The 19,374-nt window shown below is 35.5% G+C and overlaps 2 protein-coding genes across 10 annotated transcripts in view; one reads left to right on the top strand and one right to left on the bottom strand.

Annotated features, from left to right (window-relative positions):
• Positions 1 to 9,415, top strand: part of KLHL28 (kelch like family member 28) — a 35,280-nt gene extending 25,865 nt beyond the window's left edge. For all 9 annotated transcript variants that reach the window (XM_047862064.1, XM_047862059.1, XM_047862065.1 and 6 more), the window contains 3 exons: positions 996 to 1,439; positions 3,368 to 3,576; positions 4,845 to 9,415. In XM_047862064.1, the coding sequence (XP_047718020.1) occupies positions 996 to 1,439; positions 3,368 to 3,576; positions 4,845 to 5,008 (817 nt within the window). In that variant the 3' untranslated portion in view covers positions 5,009 to 9,415. The remainder of the gene's footprint in view (positions 1 to 995; positions 1,440 to 3,367; positions 3,577 to 4,844) is intronic.
• Positions 9,416 to 13,657: 4,242 nt separating this feature from the next.
• The window catches only part of CB3H14orf28 (chromosome B3 C14orf28 homolog), a 16,393-nt gene continuing 10,676 nt past the window's right edge, over positions 13,658 to 19,374 (bottom strand). The window contains exon 6 of the transcript XR_007153409.1: positions 13,658 to 13,668. The gene's annotated coding sequence lies outside the window, so the exon portion shown is untranslated. The remainder of the gene's footprint in view (positions 13,669 to 19,374) is intronic.

Below are 19,374 nucleotides of genomic sequence, written 5' to 3'. Positions count from 1 at the left end.
GAGATTGCATGAAGCAGTAGTTCACTTAGTTTCATTGGTGTATGGTATTACAGTGTATGGATATATATTTTCTTTCTAAAATGAACATGTTAAATATAAAAATTAGGTAAAGTGTTACATACATACAGAAAAGTGCACAGATCCCTAGCAAACAGCTCACTGAGCTATCACAAAGTGAATGTCACAAACCAGTTCAAGAAAGAATATGACCGACACCAGAAACCACCCTGGAGTTTGCCCTCCCTAAAGGTAACCACTATCCTCATTTCTAATCCAGAAATTAGAAATGTTTTTGAACTTGTTATAAATGAAACTATACAGAATGTATCCTTTTGAATTGGACTTCTTTCCCGTGACATTATATGTGTAAGATTCATTCCTGTTACACATACCTATAATTTATTTTCATTGTTGTATTCTCTGATATGTCACAATCTATCTGTTTTATGGTTGATGAACATTTGAATTGTTTCCATTTGTTGACTGTTACGCTGCTATGAACGTCATATATATACATGTGTGTATTTCTCTTGGGTATATATATCTAGGAGTGGAGTTATTCAGTCATAGGGTGGATATACCACATCTTAATTATCCATTCTCCTTTTGATGGATGATTGTGCTGTGCTGCTGTAAACATTTCTGTACATATGTCCTGGTGCAAAACTGGCTATAACAGGCATTCAGTAGCGTAGATCCATATGAATGAAATTGCTGAGTCAGAGCATTTGTGTATCTTCAATTTTACCCGGTAATGTCAAATTGTTTTCCAGCATAGTTTAACCTGTTTACACGCTAACCAACAGAGTATGCATTTCTTGCTCACATTCTTGCCAACAGTTACTATTATCTGACTTTAAATTTTGGCCAGTCTGGAAAGTGTGTCATGGTTTGTTGTTTTAATTTGCACGTCCCTGATTATTAAAGAGTTTAAACATTTTTGTTTTTGAGCCATTTTGATTTTTAAAATTTAATTTTTTCTGCTTATTCTTTAGTGTGGAGATGTACTTTCCTCAGAATGACTCTTGGATTGGTTTGGCACCCCTAAACATTCCTCGCTATGAATTTGGAATATGTGTTTTAGACCAAAAAGTGTATGTTATAGGTGGTATTGAAACTAATGTGCGTCCTGGCATCACTATCAGAAAACATGAAAATTCAGTAGAATGCTGGAACCCTGATACAAATACCTGGACTTCTCTCGAGAGAATGAATGAGAGCCGAAGTACCCTTGGAGTAGTAGTACTTGCAGGAGAACTTTATGCATTAGGTGGTTATGATGGACAATCTTACTTACAATCTGTAGAGAAGTATATTCCTAAATTAAGAAAATGGCAACATGTGGCACCAATGACTACAACAAGAAGTTGTTTTGCTGCAGCTGTGTTGGATGGAATGATATATGCCATTGGTGGGTATGGTCCTGCCCACATGAACAGGTATTTAACCTAATGAAGTTGTATATGCTTGTAGATTTTTTTTTTAAGTATCGTTAATAATGATTCATACACAACTTGTATATATGAATGAACTTCCTTTTTTAATTTTCAAAGTAATATTGTTAGGCATTTGGGAAACTTAATCTGCTCCACTAGTATAATTGTAATTGTTTTACATGATGATTTAATATAGACCTAAGAAATCCCTCTTATAAGAATTTACATTCATTCATTTAATATAATTCGGCTAGATTTTAAAATTCAGAAATCTGAAAATAAGATGAAGTTGGACAACTTTAGATTTTGAGTGCTGAATATATATAAATATGCATGTGTGTGTATAAATGGTCTGTTATTGCATTGCTTAACAGAATAAAAAGTGAAAAATGTAATTTCTATATGCTTATATATTATAGTGCATCATAAACATATATAAAGCTTTATTTAATTATTCCTTTTTGGATTCTTACTCTATAATCATGTGTGTATCATTATGTACCTGAGTTCTGCTGGAGTCCGAATTTGCAATTTCTGTATTTTGTAGTATTCTCTGAATAAAGGAGAAAAATATACAAGAAAAATAAAAGCATAAAGTGACTGCTTATATGGAAAATTAATCATAATTCTGAACTGTTGTTGAAAATTGATGTTCTAGAGATTTTATCTCTGATAGTAACTAGAGTGGTGTATGTTTTATTGATTGTGAGCATTTGATGAAAGAGTATGTTGTGGTTTGTTAACTGCGTAAGTAGGGGCACAACAGCATTTCATCTATAAATTTTTATTTCTTTGTAAGCTAAAGTATTCTTCCATTTTATTTGCGCCTTTATTTGAAGGAAAAGTCTTTGGGGCACAGACATGCATTTTAATCTTTGAAAATGTGCTGGCAGAAATTTATAAGATAAATGGTTGAGTATTCTATTGGGAGGTAATGATCTTCAAGTTTAAGTTGTTAAGTTTATCAACTCTTCTTGTCCAGTAATTGTGCTCTAATGGCTTTTATTCTGGTGTTCTTTCAGAAATATTTATAGTTTAGTCTATATTCTAGTCAGTCTACAGTCTGGTCTCTGTTCTGAACTCCAGAATTAGGCTACCGACTCTCAAATGCTTCAGGCTTTCTTGAGAAGTTAGGTTAGGACCAGAAGGAGCTCAACAAACCTGCCTTTGTGCCCTTCAGGGCAAATCACAGATTTAGAGGCCTTCTGGGATTTTCTAGGAAGCTTGTTTTGGACATTCTGATTTGGATATCCATAATGCAGCTTGGAAATGCCAACTGTTATCTGGAATGCAGACTTTACTTAAATCCCTGAATTCTCCTAAATCACTCTGAGGTTACTGCAATGTTTACTTTACAGTAAACCATGAATTCTATAAGACAAAAAATTCCTCTCCTTTCCTTTTTTTTTCATCTTCCCTTTTCCTTAACTCTTTGAAAGATCCTTAGTGTCCTTAGAAAACATCTATAATTTGGGATGTTCAGAGTCTTTTCAGAACATACATACGCATTTGACTTTATTCTTACATGAATCCTTTGAGGTTAGATTATCCCCATTTTTGCAGGTGAGAGGAAATGGCTTATCCAGGATTACACATACCCAGAGTGTTAGAGCTTCAGTTCATTTAACCCTAAGTAGACAGCATTAGTACTTGAACCAAGGTTTTCTAACTCCAGAAGCTCCATGTCCTTAATACATCTTGCTGCTTGTATGATATAAGGGAATAACGTACTGTTATTTTTGCTCTCAGTTCACAAGGTAAGCTTTTATCCCTGCAATTTTATCAGCAAAAAGTAAACATTTAGGAAAACTATTCTTGTTTTATTTGAGTTTTTGCACTTTTAAAACTATGGTAGGTTTTAATTTTGTTTTGGTAGGAAGAGTGGCACAAAGAATATGTGAATTAATTCTTTCTTTTGTGAATATTTGCAGTGTGGAGCGTTATGATCCAAGTAAGGACTCCTGGGAGATGGTTGCATCTATGGCAGATAAAAGGATTCACTTTGGTGTGGGTGTCATGCTAGGCTTTATTTTTGTGGTGGGTGGACATAATGGTGTCTCACATTTGTCAAGCATTGAAAGATATGACCCTCATCAAAATCAATGGACTGTGTGTAGACCAATGAAAGAACCCAGAACAGGTAATAATAACTAATATCTAAACATATAGGGTAATATTTCTTATATAAGTGATGTTCTTAGAATAATAATAGGTCCTTGGAATAGTAAGAGTATTACTTGTCCAGCCAAAAAAAAACTTCTGTGCTCGACTCGAGAGACAAATAATTCAACAAAATTAAATAGAGTTCTTTAACTGTGATTTTAATATGCCATTGTGCATATTATCATTTCTTATAGTTGGGAGAACACATTTTTAGAAATGGTGGGAATAGAATGTATCTTACAGAAACTCCTCTGTCCATACAACAAATGTCATCTTTTTAAAAATGTTTATTTAATATTTATTTTGAGAGAGAGTGAGCACAAGCGAGTGGGGCAGGGGCAGAGAGAGAAGGAGAGACAGAATCCCAAGTAGGCCTCTCACTGTCAGCGCAGAGCCTCATGGAGGGCTCAATCTCATGAACTGTGAGATCATGTCCTGAGCCAAAATCAAGAATCAGACGCTTAACCAACTAGCCATCCAGGCCCCACAAGTGTCATCTTTTTATGTTACACACACACACCCAGAATCTTTGCATTGTTTTGTTTTTGGGTTTTTTTTTTATTGTACATCAGTCTACATGTTTGCTTTCAAATGTTTTCACCTACTGAAGGAATTTGAAGATCTAGAAAAGGTTGGATTTCAGTTCCCAGAGAAAACAAAAACAGCTTTGAGGAAAAGAAGGAAATTATCTTTGAACCCAAACTCAAATCATATTATTTTAAGGAGAAAGTTTTAAGTTGCTGATGGAAATGCTTCCTTGCATAAGAGGGAAAGCCATAAAGTAATGAGAATGTGAGAAAACATTAGGTAGCCATGTTCTGTTTAGAACTGTGTAAAACAGTGTATACGGTAGAATTTTTAAAGTCTAAGTTATATAGTTCAATACATGTTTCAAGTATTTGAAGACATTTAAAAACCTGATAAAGATGAATGCTTTGTTGAAAAATACATGCATATAAATTGACAAAGCATATGGGAAGACATATAATATACTCTTCATATTTTTCTGTGGTAGAGGAGAGGGAGAATAGGATTAGGGAGGAGAAGTGAAGGAAGACTTGAACTCTTGCTTTCATGTTAAGGGATTTTTTTCCAGTAAGTACATATGGCTATATTGTTTGTATAATTAATAATAGATTATTAGAATGTATTTTAAGAAAACATTAAAATACAAATTTATTTTTAGTGAGAAGTCTGCTTCATGGTTAACATGTTTTTTTCCCTCTTTTTACTCATCTTTCCTAGGAGTTGGTGCTGCAGTAATTGATAACTACCTTTATGTAGTCGGCGGTCACTCAGGGTCTTCCTATCTGAATACTGTGCAGAAATATGACCCTATTTCAGATACGTGGCTGGATTCAGCTGGCATGATATACTGTCGCTGCAACTTTGGATTAACTGCACTTTGACAAGTGTGGATTTGTGGAAATAGTGTGGTAATGAACCTTGTGCCGCATGAAAGGATGCCCAATTTTCTGAAATCCAAAAGCTACATTACTTTCTTATTAACTTGAAATGGCATGAAGACTCAAAGTTCTCTTGGGTACTCTGAACTGATAAAGTAGCTTTGGTTGCTCTTGATTACATAGTGAATCAATAATTTAAAAAAAAAAAAAAAAAGAACTTGCCAATTTAATTGTGCACTTTTTCCCTCCTAATACTGGGATAGAGTCGTTTTATGTTCATAAGTGTACATGTGGAGAAAATCTTGCTGCTTAAAAAAAAATTTAGCTCTCCCTCTTACTTAATATATGCACCATGATTTCCTAGGATGAGAGATGCTTCAGTGTTGGAGTGTACTGAATGACTAGACAGAGCGCTGATACTGTCTATTGGATATTAATTCATATGCTTCACATTTTAAATAAAGGGCTGCTTTTTTGAGGGGGGTACTGTTAAGGGTTGTACATTATATACCATAGTGAGTCATCTGGATACTCTTCCTACTAAATGGCTTTAGGAATGGGGATATAAGAAGTTTGTAGAACAAATGCTTTTACTATTATGATATTTGGGGGCTCATTTTAAGAAGGCAGATATTTGCTCTTTATGCCTTCTTTCTATGGGCAGGTTAAGGCTGGATTAATTTAGCTACCCACCTGTGCTATACTAAGCATGGATAGAAAGAGTTAAGCATATCAGTTTCAGTTTTTTTGTTATTTCCGTAGTACAGCAGGCTTCCCAGTGTTGATGTAAATATTTGACAAATGTTCAGTACATTCTAAGTACATACTGATTTTTTTTCATATATCCTTATAATCATTTTAGTTTTTTAAGACCTTTGGTTGCTTTTTCAAAGTGTTCAGATATAAAAATGGTGCTAACTGTAGGATATATAACAAGGCTATAATGTTCTTTTGAATGTTCAGTATGAGATGTGCATGATAGTATGTTTTGATAGTATTTTTTAATTTTTTTTTTTTTTTTTTTTACTGGCTTGGTTCATTTGTGCTTATTAAAAGTGTTAGCAGTTATGCTAATGTTAACATCCAAGAGTCATCTAAATGGCCTGTTATACTTCTCATGGTTCCTGAATAGTGATTTAAAGAAAGATGCATTTTTTAATCTTCTTTCTCCTTGTGCTAGATACTATATGTCCTTCTTAAAAACAAATATATGCATTAAATATGAAGCACTAGGCAGTTATGCATTACTTTGTACACTTCTTAGGTAATTGAATATTTTACAAAGTTACTGAGGAAAACTGGAACTCGATGTTTACTTGAGTAATGGTTCTAAATTTGGTTCTACTTTGACTAAAGAAACAAGCAAGACTGTTTGCTATAGCCAGTGATAGTTTATTTAAAATTAGTGGTTAGCTCATTTTGTTTTAGCATGTTTTAGTAAATACCTGTCAGTCTTGAACCTATTACTTTGCATTTTATTAGGATGTCGGTACTTGTATTTTTGGTACTGTAGTTGTGTTGTTTTCTTTTCCTTGATTTTTTTTTTAACCTGCCTGCTATCTCTTTATAGTCTCTGCAAAACCAGTGTACATTTGTTTTCTAAGAAAAAATTCATACTGCATTCTTAAGTGCCATAATATTCCAAACTATTGTTAAGAAGCCATTTGTAATTATAAAACATAGGTTCATTCATTAGCAAATATGTTATTTTTTGGAAACTATTGCCTGGCAATTTGCTGTTTTTCTTGTTCTTCCATAAACTGCCAGTGTAGATTTAAATACATAGTGCAAAACTACATAAAATCACCTTTAATCATGTAAGTAGTATGCTTTATGAATATTTGCACAGATTATAAAACCTTGCAAGTGATTTTTTAGTCTCTTACAATTAAGAACTCAACAGAAGTTACTAATAAAATTGACAGGCTGAGTATTTTCTATGTTGCTTGTTTGAATAACATAATGATATATAGCAATAACTTTTTAATTGATTTGAATAAATCTATTGAATAGAAACAAGGTGCACTATTGTGATTGGCCTAGACTTTATTTAAGGAAAAGCAATTTAAAATAGATTTCATTACTTACTTAATTTTAAATTCTCAACTCAATCTTTTTTCTGTTTATATTATTAAATGCATTCTATTATACTATTTTAATCTTCTATCCCCAGAAGATAAGGGAATTTGAAAGACAATAGAAATTTATTTTAATTGTAAACAGATCTGTACTATACATGTTAACAATGTTTTACTCATGTGTTATCCCCACTATCAAATTGTTATTAAACATAGAATCACTTGGTAAATTAGACCAAAGGCATATATTGATCATTGTTTTAGAAAACTCAAAACTTTATCTTGCTAAAGACTAAATGTGAAACATCTTGGGCAATAGTAGAAACTGTATACCAGAGAAAAAATTATAAAAACCTGTAAAAAGAAAGAAAACAACCCCAAACTTTTGAAATAACTAATTTTGGGTTTACCAAACCTACGGTACTATCCATAACAACCAGAGGTATTGTAACCTGACAACTGATAACTTTACAGTAGACCTTCTTGTATGGATTTCTGAGAAGTTTCATCATGAATACTTTGCTGACAGATTGTGAATTTAAAGTCACATGTTTTTCATGTCAAAACTCATCAAAGTGTTTGCTTATAAATGATATTAGACATAATTTTATATACTCAGGCAATGGGAAGAAAGCTGTTTAAGATTGCCCAGAAATATTTTGGAAAAAAAAAGGTGACAATGGAAATAGAAATTATCTAATCACCTGGAAGATAATTGCCTTCCATAATTATGACGACTTAATCTTGTAGGAATGTTTGGGTATTTAATCTTTGTTAAATATAGTAATAGAACTTAAGTGATTTTTAATGTATCCCAAAGGATGTTTCCATAGGTTACTGCTAATAATGTTTTAAATATGAATGAATATCAAACTATAGAAAGTGATATCAAATGGTAGGAAAATGGCATTAGGTTTTAAAAAATTATTTTGCTAGCTTGACAAATTATGGAGGGTCTACTATTTGCACGTGGTATTGTGCCAGATTCTGTCAGGGCTAGAAATATTATAAATAATAGATACAGTCTTTTCACTCAACGAGTGAAGTGTGGTGAGGGAGACCTGTACCCAAATAACTATTATGGTAAAGTATGAATCTAATTCCTTATAACCAATATCACTAGAAGTGATTAGACACCCAGTTTATGTATAAACATTTGTGTCCTTTAGTGTCCAATTAGGTTTTATTGACATGTAAAGAATTATAGAAAACCTAATGTTTATAGAACTCTAAACTTCCTGGAATTGGATAATATATTTTCTATTAGAAAAACAAAATTGTAGAAACTGCAAAAAAATTATTTACTATATTACAAGGCTCTGGCTAACATTGAAGAAGTATATGTACCTATAATGCTGTGTTTGTTTTCAGTTTTGGTGTTGGATTTCTGGTATTGTCACCTAAGTGCTCATTTTCAGGAAAATCAGATTCTACAATAAATATACTGCTTAAAAGTTCAATAAACTTGTGATAACCTCTATAACCTCTGTAGTCTGAAAATAAAGAAATTAGAAGATGTCACATGTCAAGTTAACATCCAGTTCTACTTCTTAATCTTTTTTTTTTTCTTTCCTTTGTAAAACAGCACTTTAATTAGACCTGGTTTAATTAGATACATTTATTCTGTGGCTGGATACATATTGGATTTTCACTTACAGTATATTAATTCAGTGTTGATACGCATTTGAAAAGAGTAAAAAATACATTGTTTCAAATACTATAGGTTTACAAGTTTTCTTACTGGTGTGAATATGGAGTCAATAAAAATCCAGTTTACATCTCTGTAGAGAGAAAAATTGTTATCCATATGTCTTTTATATTATACATATTTAACTAGAGATAATTTATATTTAATTTTGTCAACTTATCATGTGTAAGTCCCGTTTATTTTAAAATAATAAGCAAAAAGTTCCAAGTTTGCCTTAAAATACAAGTGAAATTAAAGAACTGGATGATAATGCCTCTATTTTTGCCTTATGAATTGTGCTGTATCATAAACCAGAGATGGTTTTGATTTTAACAGGATTCTGAAATTTTGTAGATGTAGAGTACTAATATTTGTACTCTCTTGCAAAGAATGTGATGTAGTTGTGGATTATGTTAATGTTTAAATGTTTTTGTAAATGTATCTTACCTCTGAATATGTATCTTTTTAGCATCAGGGTTTTATTTTTGTTTACATGGTAAAGTGGCATTTAACTTGTTGAAAGCTGTATTCTTTTGTCTTTTATTTTAAAAGTTCTTTGTGTGTACTGTTGTGGTGATGCTCTGTAATGACTATGGTTAAATTTCATTTAATGTGAAATGTTTAAAATAAATTTGAGAAACATGACTTCATATGCGTCAAATGTTTTGAACTGACCCAAGCTGACTTGTCGTTCTCAACTTTTAGATGCTTGTTGGTAGGCAGGTAGTGGCCACAAAAGTTGAGGTGGGTATGGGATAGCTAATCTTTTACATCCTCATTACGAGATTATAATGGAAACGTGTGTCGTGCTAAATTCTGCCACATGTTCAGACACTTATTAAAGAAACATTCTTTAGTAAAGCCAGCACAAGAGTTCAGTCTGTAAGTTCCATGCAGTCCCAGCTTTCTCTCCTTTTAGATTCCTTAACTTGCCTTGTAAGGGGTTTACTTGAGGCAGTCAAGGCAACATTGCAGAGGATTCTGTTACGTTTATGGCCAGCATCAAGTAACCAGCAGTCCTCCTACGGGGCAGGCTCTGTAAACAAGGGATTAAGCCCCAGGTGCCATCTTTAAGGAATTTGTAAACTATAGGCCTGAATGGATTCAGATAACCTGTCCATGCAAGGATTGGAAATATCTCATATATTTAGGCAATCCATATATCTTGAAACTGTTAACTTCACCAATAGGAACAACTTTTTGATTTCATGTTATTCTGTGAACCACTATTCCCCAACAATGTCCCTGACATTTAATACACTAATGAGCAAAACATTGGATGTTGGTCAAATTATGAATAACCGAAGTGTTTGTAGCTGCCTTGAATATAGGTTTCCTGGTTAAAATATCAGCTAACCATCCGTGAACTGCATTCTTAACAGGGCAACTCCTAGAGTTTAAGTAGAAACTTAACATATATACTGAGGTATTTATTATAGATGACAAAATATGCAAATAAGCACTTTAGGAGTACCTATTAAAATACTGAAATTAAGATTTCTTGACTGAATTGGATGCATATGAAGTTTGGTTTGTGATGTCTAAGACATGCACCGATAGCTTTCGTATTACCCAGAAGTCATTGCAAAATCTGTCAGCAGACAGTTATTAAAAGCTTAGTATGTGTAGGACATGATAGCACAAAGGAGTAAAGCCATATTCTTCAATCTACTTGAGGAATTAAAAATACACCTAATTTTTCCCCCCAGAGAGAGAAAATAGAAGACAGTGATATCCTGGCAAAGCTCAAGCTGTACCTCTTGTGTTCTTTCATAAAATTACTGGATGGTTCTCTTAGTTGGGGCCAGAGCAGTAATGGGAGTAGAAGTTTCAACTTTAATTTGGAAGACTGTGATGAGTGGATTGTACGATAGGCTCATAACGGGATGCAAAAAGCTATTACAATGAAGAGTCCAAACTCTTTAGGCATAAAAGGAAGTTCTGTGATAAGATAGAATACTTTGTGAGTTTTAATGTGTTTTCCAGGCTTCCTTTTTTTCATTTTTAATACTAATGGAGCCTCCATATACCCATCACCCAGTTTCAAAAATTAACCTTTTAGTAATTAATTTTGCTAATCTTCATCTATTCACCCTGTTTTGTTTTTTTTCTGGAATATTTTTTTTTTAATTTTTTTTTCAACATTTATTTATTTTTGGGACAGAGAGAGAGCATGAACGGGCGAGGGGCAGAGAGAGAGGGAGACACAGAATCGGAAACAGGCTCCAGGCTCTGAGCCATCAGCCCAGAGCCCGACGCGGGGCTCGAACTCACAGACCGGGAGATCGTGACCTGGCTGAAGTCGGACGCTCAACCGACTGCGCCACCCAGGCGCCCTTTTATGGAATATTTTTAAAGAGAATCCCAGACATGCAATATGACTGATAAAGAACTGAGACTGCATCTCTAAATGATAGTGGACACTTAAAATTTTCATTCTCTAAGCAATTACATTGATAATAATCTCACTTAAAAATTTAATACTGCTGTAATACTTAGTACACAATCTATATTCAGATTTCCCTGATCTGATTTTTTTGTTGTTGTCGGTTGAGGCAGGATCTAAAGGTTTGTACTTTGCATTTGACTGTTAGCTCTTGAGTCCCTTTCAACCTCTACCAGTCACTGTGCCACTCTCCCTTTTCATGCCATATACTTGTGAACAAATGAGATCATTTGTCTAGTAGCTTGTCCCACATTCTAGATTTGTCTAATTGCTTTTTGTGGTATTGTTTAGCTATTGTCTTAGTCTTCAAATTTCTCATAGTTGACCATAGAGTCTTGATTAAATTCAGGTCCTTTTTTTCTTCTTCCCCATTCCATACCTTCCTTCCTCCCTTCTCCCTTCCTCCCACCCTTCCTCCCTTCTTTCCCTTCTTTTTTTTTTTTTGGTAAGTGTAGTTGATGCGTATTCTTCCTATTACATTGCATCTGAGGTACATTATGTCTGGTTATCCCACTATTAGTGATGCTAATGTTAATCATGGCTTTCATTTAGGCCTTGTCAACCTGACCCCTCCATTATCAAGTTCCCCATCAAATTCTTCACTTGATTGTTTTTTGCAGCTATTAACAACTAACAACTACTGCCAGATCCATTATTTTTTCTTTTTATTTTTTTTTTTACATTTATTTTTGATAGAGACAGAGCACAAGTGGGGGAGGGGTAGAGAGAGAAGGAGACACAGAATCTGAAGCAGGCTCCAGGCTATGAGCTGTCAGCACAGAGCCTGATGCAAGGCTCGAACTCACAAACCGCGAGATCATGACCTGACATGAAGTTGGATGCCAAACCGACTGAGCCACCCAGGTGCCCCTGCCAGATCCATTATTATGTTAAGTTGCAAAACAGTGATTCTCTGTCATTTTTTTTCCTGCATTTATTAGTTGGAATCCTATAAAGGAAAACACTTCCTTATCACGTATTTGGTTACCCTGAGATAAGGCCTATAAGGAAAGGTTGGGGGAAATATTTGATTCATTTCCTTTTCAATCTTTAATGAATTGATGTCCTAGAAACCTCTAAAGGTGATCAAGTATCATGAACTTACCATGTTTTATATATTCATTTCAATATGTGTGTTTCAATTAATAGGCCTTAGTCCAGTGGATACCTCCATTAAGTTCCACTGAAAATCTTGCTTTTAAAAAATTTTATTAAAATTATTTTGACATGATTTTAAACGATGTCAAACTTATAGAGAAGTTGTAAGAATAATAGAACTCTGAAATACCTTTTCCAAAGTTCACCAGTTTTTTTACCATTTTGCCACACTTGTTTTATCACCTTTCTTTTATTGTTTCGAACGATTCAAAAGTAGACACCACACATTATGTTCTTTTATCCCTTAATACTTCAGCATGTATGTCCTAGGAATAAGGATATTCCTTCTCTTTTTTTTTTTTTTTTAATTTTTTTTTTCAACGTTTATTTATTTTTGGGACAGAGAGAGACAGAGCATGAACGGGGGAGGGGCAGAGAGAGAGGGAGACACAGAATCGGAAACAGGCTCCAGGCTCCAGGCTCTGAGCCATCAGCCCAGAGCCCGACGCGGGGCTCGAACTCACGGACCGCGAGATCATGACCTGGCTGAAGTCGGAAGCCTAACCGACTGCGCCACCCAGGCGCCCCAGGATATTCCTTCTCTTAATGTAACCACAGTTCAGGTATCAAATTGAAACATCATTGTGGTTTGGCTCTTCCACATTTTCTTCCTCAGATCTAGAACCAGCCATTTCGTCAAGGGTCCCTGGCACTTTTTTGCTGGGAAGTGGTATTTTAGATCCCAGTGTTGTGCTGGTGGTACTTTCTGCTACTCAGTTGTTGTTTATAGGCTATTCAATAGGTAGAGTCAGGAAATGCTTCCTTTTTTTATTTCAAAAGAGAGAAAAGGGATTTTATTTAAATTCTTGGATTTTAATGTTTTTCTTAGCCTGAAAATCTTGGTTTCTGTCAACATTAGCATAATTACCTATTTGATTTATCTTAAACACACTTAACAATAGTTTTAAAATAACAGTGCTGGCATAAATAGGGCCAGCGAATGCAGTTAAGAGTCCCTGTGATTCTCTTTTGACCTTAGGATATATTTCACAAGGGTAAACGTTAAAAGCACTGCTTTTAGGAGTGCCTGGCCAGCTCAGTTGGTAGACCATGTGACTCTTGATTTCGGGGTTGGGAGTTTAAGCCCCATGTGGGCCTGGAGCTTACTTAAAAAACATTTTTAACGTTTTTTAACTTTATTTATTTCAAGAGAGGGAAGGAGAGCGTAAGCAGGGGGGCAGGGAGAAAGGAAAGAATCCCAAGTGGGCTTTGTGCTCTTAGAGCAGGACCTGAAGTGGGGCTTAAACTCATGAACTTAGAGATCATGACCAGAACTGAAATCAAGAGTCAGATGCTTAACCAACTCAGCCACCCAGGTGCTCCTAAAAGCAATGTTTTTAGAGTTAAATAAAATATTTTTATTTGAGTAAAGCATGATTGATTGGTATACAGTTAAGTTACTCAAATTCAGGTTTTAATATTTAGGTATATATATTTGGATGTAATTTTATTTTCTAATTACATAAAATATTTATTTGATCCTGAAGTTGAAACTATATGAGATGATGCATTCCCAGAAGTTTTGTCTGCATTTCCATATTTTCCACCCTGTTCATTTTTATTCCTCTATAGGTAATCATTTTTATTAGGTGTTGGTTTCATTGAAAAATAAATATACCCCTTTCCCTATTTCCTTAACAAAAAAGATAGTATATTTTCAACATTTTTTTTTTTTTACTTAATATATTCTGAAGATTCCATATCAATGTATGGAGATAATTCCTAATCTTTTTTTTACAATTGCTTAGTACCTTACTGTGTGGATATACTACAGAACTTTGAAGTAGTCTCCTGCTGATGGTCATTGGGTTGTTGCCAGACTTTTGCACTTTTAAATAATGTCACAATGAAAAATGTCCTTGTGCATTTGTCATTGTGTGTTTTGGGGCATAGATTTTTAGAAGTGGAATTGCTGAGCCAAAGCATAGATGAATGATATATAATTTTGCCTGCTTTAGTTACTTCAGGCTGTTACAACAAAATGCTGTAGGCTGGGTGGCTTATAAATAACAGAACTTTATTTCTGACAGTTCTGGAGGTTAGAAGTCCAAGATCAGGGTGCCAGCATGGTGGGTTCTGGTCAGACCCTCTTCAGGGTTGCAATCTGCCCACTTCTCATTGTATCTTCACATGGCGGAGAGTAGAGAGGAATCAAGCTCTCTCATGACTTTTGTTAAGGACACTAATCCTGTTCATGAGGGCTCCATCTTCGGGACTTCATCTAATCATAATCACCTCCCAAAGGCCCCAATTTATAATACCATTACAAGGAAGAGATAGGGGTTCAGTATATGAGCGCTAGGGAGACAGAAACATTCAGTCCATAAACTTCTCAATTCTTCTAAGAGGTTGCATTTTGCATTCCCATCAACAATAGACAAGAGTATCTCATATGCTGTTTTATTAATTTACCTACCAATGGTCTTATTGGCCTCAGGTTCTTTTCGGCTCAAATTATGTATAACATTAAAATATAATGAAAGAAAGGAAGCTTCTTATTTTTCAAGTATATGAAAATCTTTAAATCCCTTACTAAGTATGGCAAGATCTACATAGGGATAGACCAATCACTTTTGTCATCCCAATCAGGAAGAAAGTCTTTTAAAGGATATTCTTGTGTGTCCCCTAAGGAGGGTTAATAGTTTGAGAGTGACATGCTGCCTACTGTGCCAATGAGGCCAGTTAAGAGTTGGAAGTTTATATAGGCAGGGGTGTTAGAATCTAAGAGAGTAGGTGGTTCCCAATGAATAGAGGACTATGTCTCAAAAACTTTTAGAGCCAATGGCAGATAAACTATTTTGGACAGTACCTGGTGGATAAATGGTTTTGAGCAGAAATAAGATGTGATATTTCATAGGTATTATTTAGTATCGAGGAAATTTAAACTATTTACTTTCCTCCAACATTTGTACTTTTCCTTTGTTTTTGCATTTCAAACTAATTCATGAATTTAACATTCTTTTACTCTTTTAATAGTATAATTTTTTTTCCATGAGCTTAATTGCCACAGAAATACCAGCAATTATTTTCAGCAACAAACTTGAGATATTCATACAGATGTTAGTTCATTTTCTGCAGTAGCACTACATATCTACTAATTTCATTTCTTAATAAAATATAGAAAGAGGAATCAAGAATAATGGTAGATAATACTTTCATGGTGCTTACTCTCTGCCAGGCACTAAGTTCTAATCATAATCATTAAATCCTCCCACAACCCTGTGAGATATATTCTATTATTATCTCCATCTTACAGTAGGGAAACTCGGGAACAGAGGGGTTAAATAACAGGCCCGATGCCACACAACCAGAATCCAAGTATGAACCCAGGCAATCTGCTTCAGAGTCTAGGTGTTTAACAGGTATACTCTTACCTCTCTCTCCTTGACAGCATGAAAAATTAGTAATTGAGAACTGATAATAATAGGGATGATCCAAGGCGCCTGGGTGGTTCAGTTGGTTAAGTGTCCGACTTTGGCTCAGGTTATGATCTCATGGTTTGTGTGTTTAAGCCCTACATTGGGCTCTGTGCTGACAGTGTGGAGCCTGCTTGGGATTCTCTCTCTTTCCCTCTCTCTACCCCTTCTCCACTCACACATTCTCTCTTTCAAAAATAAATAAACTTAAAAAAAAAAATAGAGATGGTCCAGTGGTAATGTGATCATATGAGATTCACCCGAAAGCCTACAATTCAATGAACTTTCTCTCGGGTGAAAAATGTCAATTCTGAATCAGGTCTTCTGGCATTTCTGTAAGCTCTTTAGGGACAGGTGTTCCTAATCCTTTCCAAAAAAAGAGGTGAAGAAAGTGGAGGGGAGTGTGGAAACTACAGGAGTTGAGGAAGTAGATGACGAAACCTGGGAGTCAATTTGCAAATATTATTTGAGCTGGGGTATTGTTGGCAGAGTATAGCCAGCCTCATCAAAGATGTTATCCCCAAGCTGTGAATGTGTACAGTGCCAGGGGGCCTGGGTGGCTCAGTTGGTTAAGTGACCGACTTCGGCTCGGGTCACGATCTCATGGTTTGTGGGTTAGAGCCCCACATCAAGCTCTGTGCTGAGAGCTCAGAGCCTGGAGCCTGCTTCAGATTCTGTGTCTCTGCTTCTGTCTACCTCCCCCTCCCCCTCCCCCTCTCTCGCCCCAGTCTCTCTCTGGCTCTCTCTCTCTTAAAAATAAACATTAAAAAAGTTATTTTAAATGAATGTGTACAGTGTCACAGAAAAAAAGGAAAACTGGATTTCCTTCACCCAAATTGTAAAGTAGGTTAATACTTTAAGGCCAAAAATTTCAGGTATGGTTCTTTCTCTCGGTTTCTCACGTTCCATACTGAGGAGCTTCTGCCCCCTCGTGTTGATGTAGAAAAACTGCAGGAGTTGGGAATGACCCCCCCCCCCCCCCCCCCCCCCCCCCCCCCGTCCCTCCATAAGTCCAGTTGACAGCTGATTCCCCAGGTATTGAAAGAAGACCAGTCCCAATGGTTCTCTCAGTTTCCTCAAGTCTCTTCCCTTCTACCAGAAGTAGAAAATATTTGACATTATTAATCCCATGGAATACTTTAGCTACAATAAATTCCTTTTTAAACTTGATGATGTTTGAAATTTGTTTTCTTTTTAATTTTAGGATTTATAGCTTTCTAATGGAGATTAAAGGTGGTTAGGCTTTGAAGGTAGAGGCAGAGATAATGAGACCTCACAATTACCCTTGGAAGCACAAGTTAGGCAATCCTTAGTCTTTTTCCTCTACAAACCTCCTCCAGGGATGCTAGGCAGGCAACTGTGGAAGGTCCGTTTCAAAGACCTCACAGCAGATATCATGTAGAGCTACCCTTCCTCTGTACTCTCTCTGTAAGCCTGAGGTACTGCCCCTGCCATAGCACTTCCTTCTATACAGTCATCATCGATTCACTCATCCTTCCCTTTTTCTAGACATGTACTTGCCTCCAGGGCATAAATAGTACCCAATTCAACTAGCAAATAGTAGATAGTATGTATGTATTATATAAATGCTGCAAAGAATGTCTGTTATTAACTTGTTGTAGCTTGTAGCCCCTAAATCAACCTTAGCCTGCTCGGGTAAAAACTTCTCTAGCCAGCCAGTTATGCTCTCCAAACCTTAACCTGGTCTCTCCTTGAGCTGAGCACAAGTCAGCTTTTCTGTGCTTTCTGCTGCCTCCTTTCCTCTTCTTTTTTTCTGACCTAAAATTCCCAAATGTTGGGGATGCAGAACTATTTATTGTGCCTGCTTTTCACAAACTCCCTCGCTATGCTTTCTTCCTACTCTACCCTTAAAGCAAGCTAATTATGCCCAGTCTATTTTAATCTTTCTTTGTTATACCATTAGATTAACAGAGAAACAAAATCTGTTTAGCTGTATCTGTTTCGGGATAATTTATATCACCAGGGCCTTGCTTCCTGACTCTAGCACCTGGGATACTAGTTGTGAGATGTTGGTAGAGGAGTGTAGAGAAATGACATCCTCCATAAAATAAAATAATTAGTTCTTGAAGGTTTGGGAAGATGAAAGCTTCTAAAGGCATGTGTTCAGGCAGGAAGAAACGTCTGAACAGGTGGCCACAGCACTTTTCTTCAGAGTCTTTACTTTCCTCTCATGTCGATAACTTGTCTTACCACTATGCTGGCCCCCAGAAGCATACACTTCTTCAAAGCCCTAACTCCCTGGCTCTTGATTCTCTTTAGTACTATGAAGCTACGCTGGACTTTTCAAAAAGGCTTTACTAGTGTGAACTAATGATCACTGGGTGGAGAAATCATGGATGATCATTTTTTTCTTTATTCTTTTTTGGATTTACTGATTTTTAAATTGGCTTATGTATTATTTTTATAATCATATTAAAAATGAGACTTTGCAAAATTCAAAGGGAAAACAAGCAAGTCATGAAACTGTAAATAAGCATACAAACTATTATGGCTAACTTGTCTCCACGTTTGCTCTCCAAGCTGCTCTTCCATTCCACATCATTTTTGAGGGTCCTGCTGGGGAAGCTCACTTTTTCAAGTGATAGTCCTCTTGATACCTTGCAGAAGATGTCACTGAGAAAACAATGGATGGACTATGGAACTGATTTCTCACTGAGGGTAAATAATATAATACACATTCTTGGTAGAAATCAGCATGTAAAGAAATCACCTAGCTCCAGAGGCCTCCCCATTATCTTCCTCCTCAACTTAAGGTAAGAGTCAAATGTTGTTTTCTTTGGGATCAAATTAAATTTTAGGCTGTCTACATGACCAGATAGTGAACCCTGGGGCCAGTTGGGTGGGTAGGAACCCCTGTTAGTAAGGCATCAAGTCATTGCAATGAATTTCAAAAGCTGTGTGATTGTAGCTTTTAAGGCAGAAAATTTTGGTGCTTTTAAATGTTAGAGCATTGACAAAGGAAAATGGGAATATAAATGTTTGCTTTGGCTGTAATTCAGCAGCAATAATTGCAGTCATTTTTGCATGAACTGCTTACCCTTTATGCCTATAGCACACTACAATTATTTTCAAATAATTAAATATCATTTAATCATTTAATTATAAAACTAAACTGTTGATATGCTCATGTATAGCTTTTTGTGTCATAGGAGTTATCTGCTTATATAGCTTAGTTGTTTGTTCATACTCTAAGAAGGAAATGGAACATGGGAGTCACCCTAATAAGCATGCCTGTGGTAGTTATCTTTAGTTTATCCTCATTGGTTGGATCAGATCCAGTGACAATGCCTCAGATATTAAATCAACCCTAATAATATTTGAAGGATAAATATAAGATTATTTGCTAAATTGGGGGTAAAAGGTTTCTTTTGCTGCAAAGAACTTGGACATTATTCCTTAAATTTGCTTTGTTTGTACCTTATCCCCCTTTGACATAGGCTGGGGTTTTAAAATCATTTTTGCTCTTCCCGTAAGTATCGTTATGGATTTTGGCATTTAAAAATGTATTATTTCCTATCTTTCACTGCCCCCTGCTTCAGTATTCCGATTTTTCTTTTTTCCTT

This window comes from Prionailurus viverrinus, chromosome B3, assembly GCF_022837055.1.
Source record: "Prionailurus viverrinus isolate Anna chromosome B3, UM_Priviv_1.0, whole genome shotgun sequence".
NCBI lineage: Eukaryota > Metazoa > Chordata > Mammalia > Carnivora > Felidae > Prionailurus > Prionailurus viverrinus.
The sequence above is the reverse complement of the archived record's forward strand: the minus strand, read 5'-3'. Positions and strand labels throughout refer to the sequence as shown.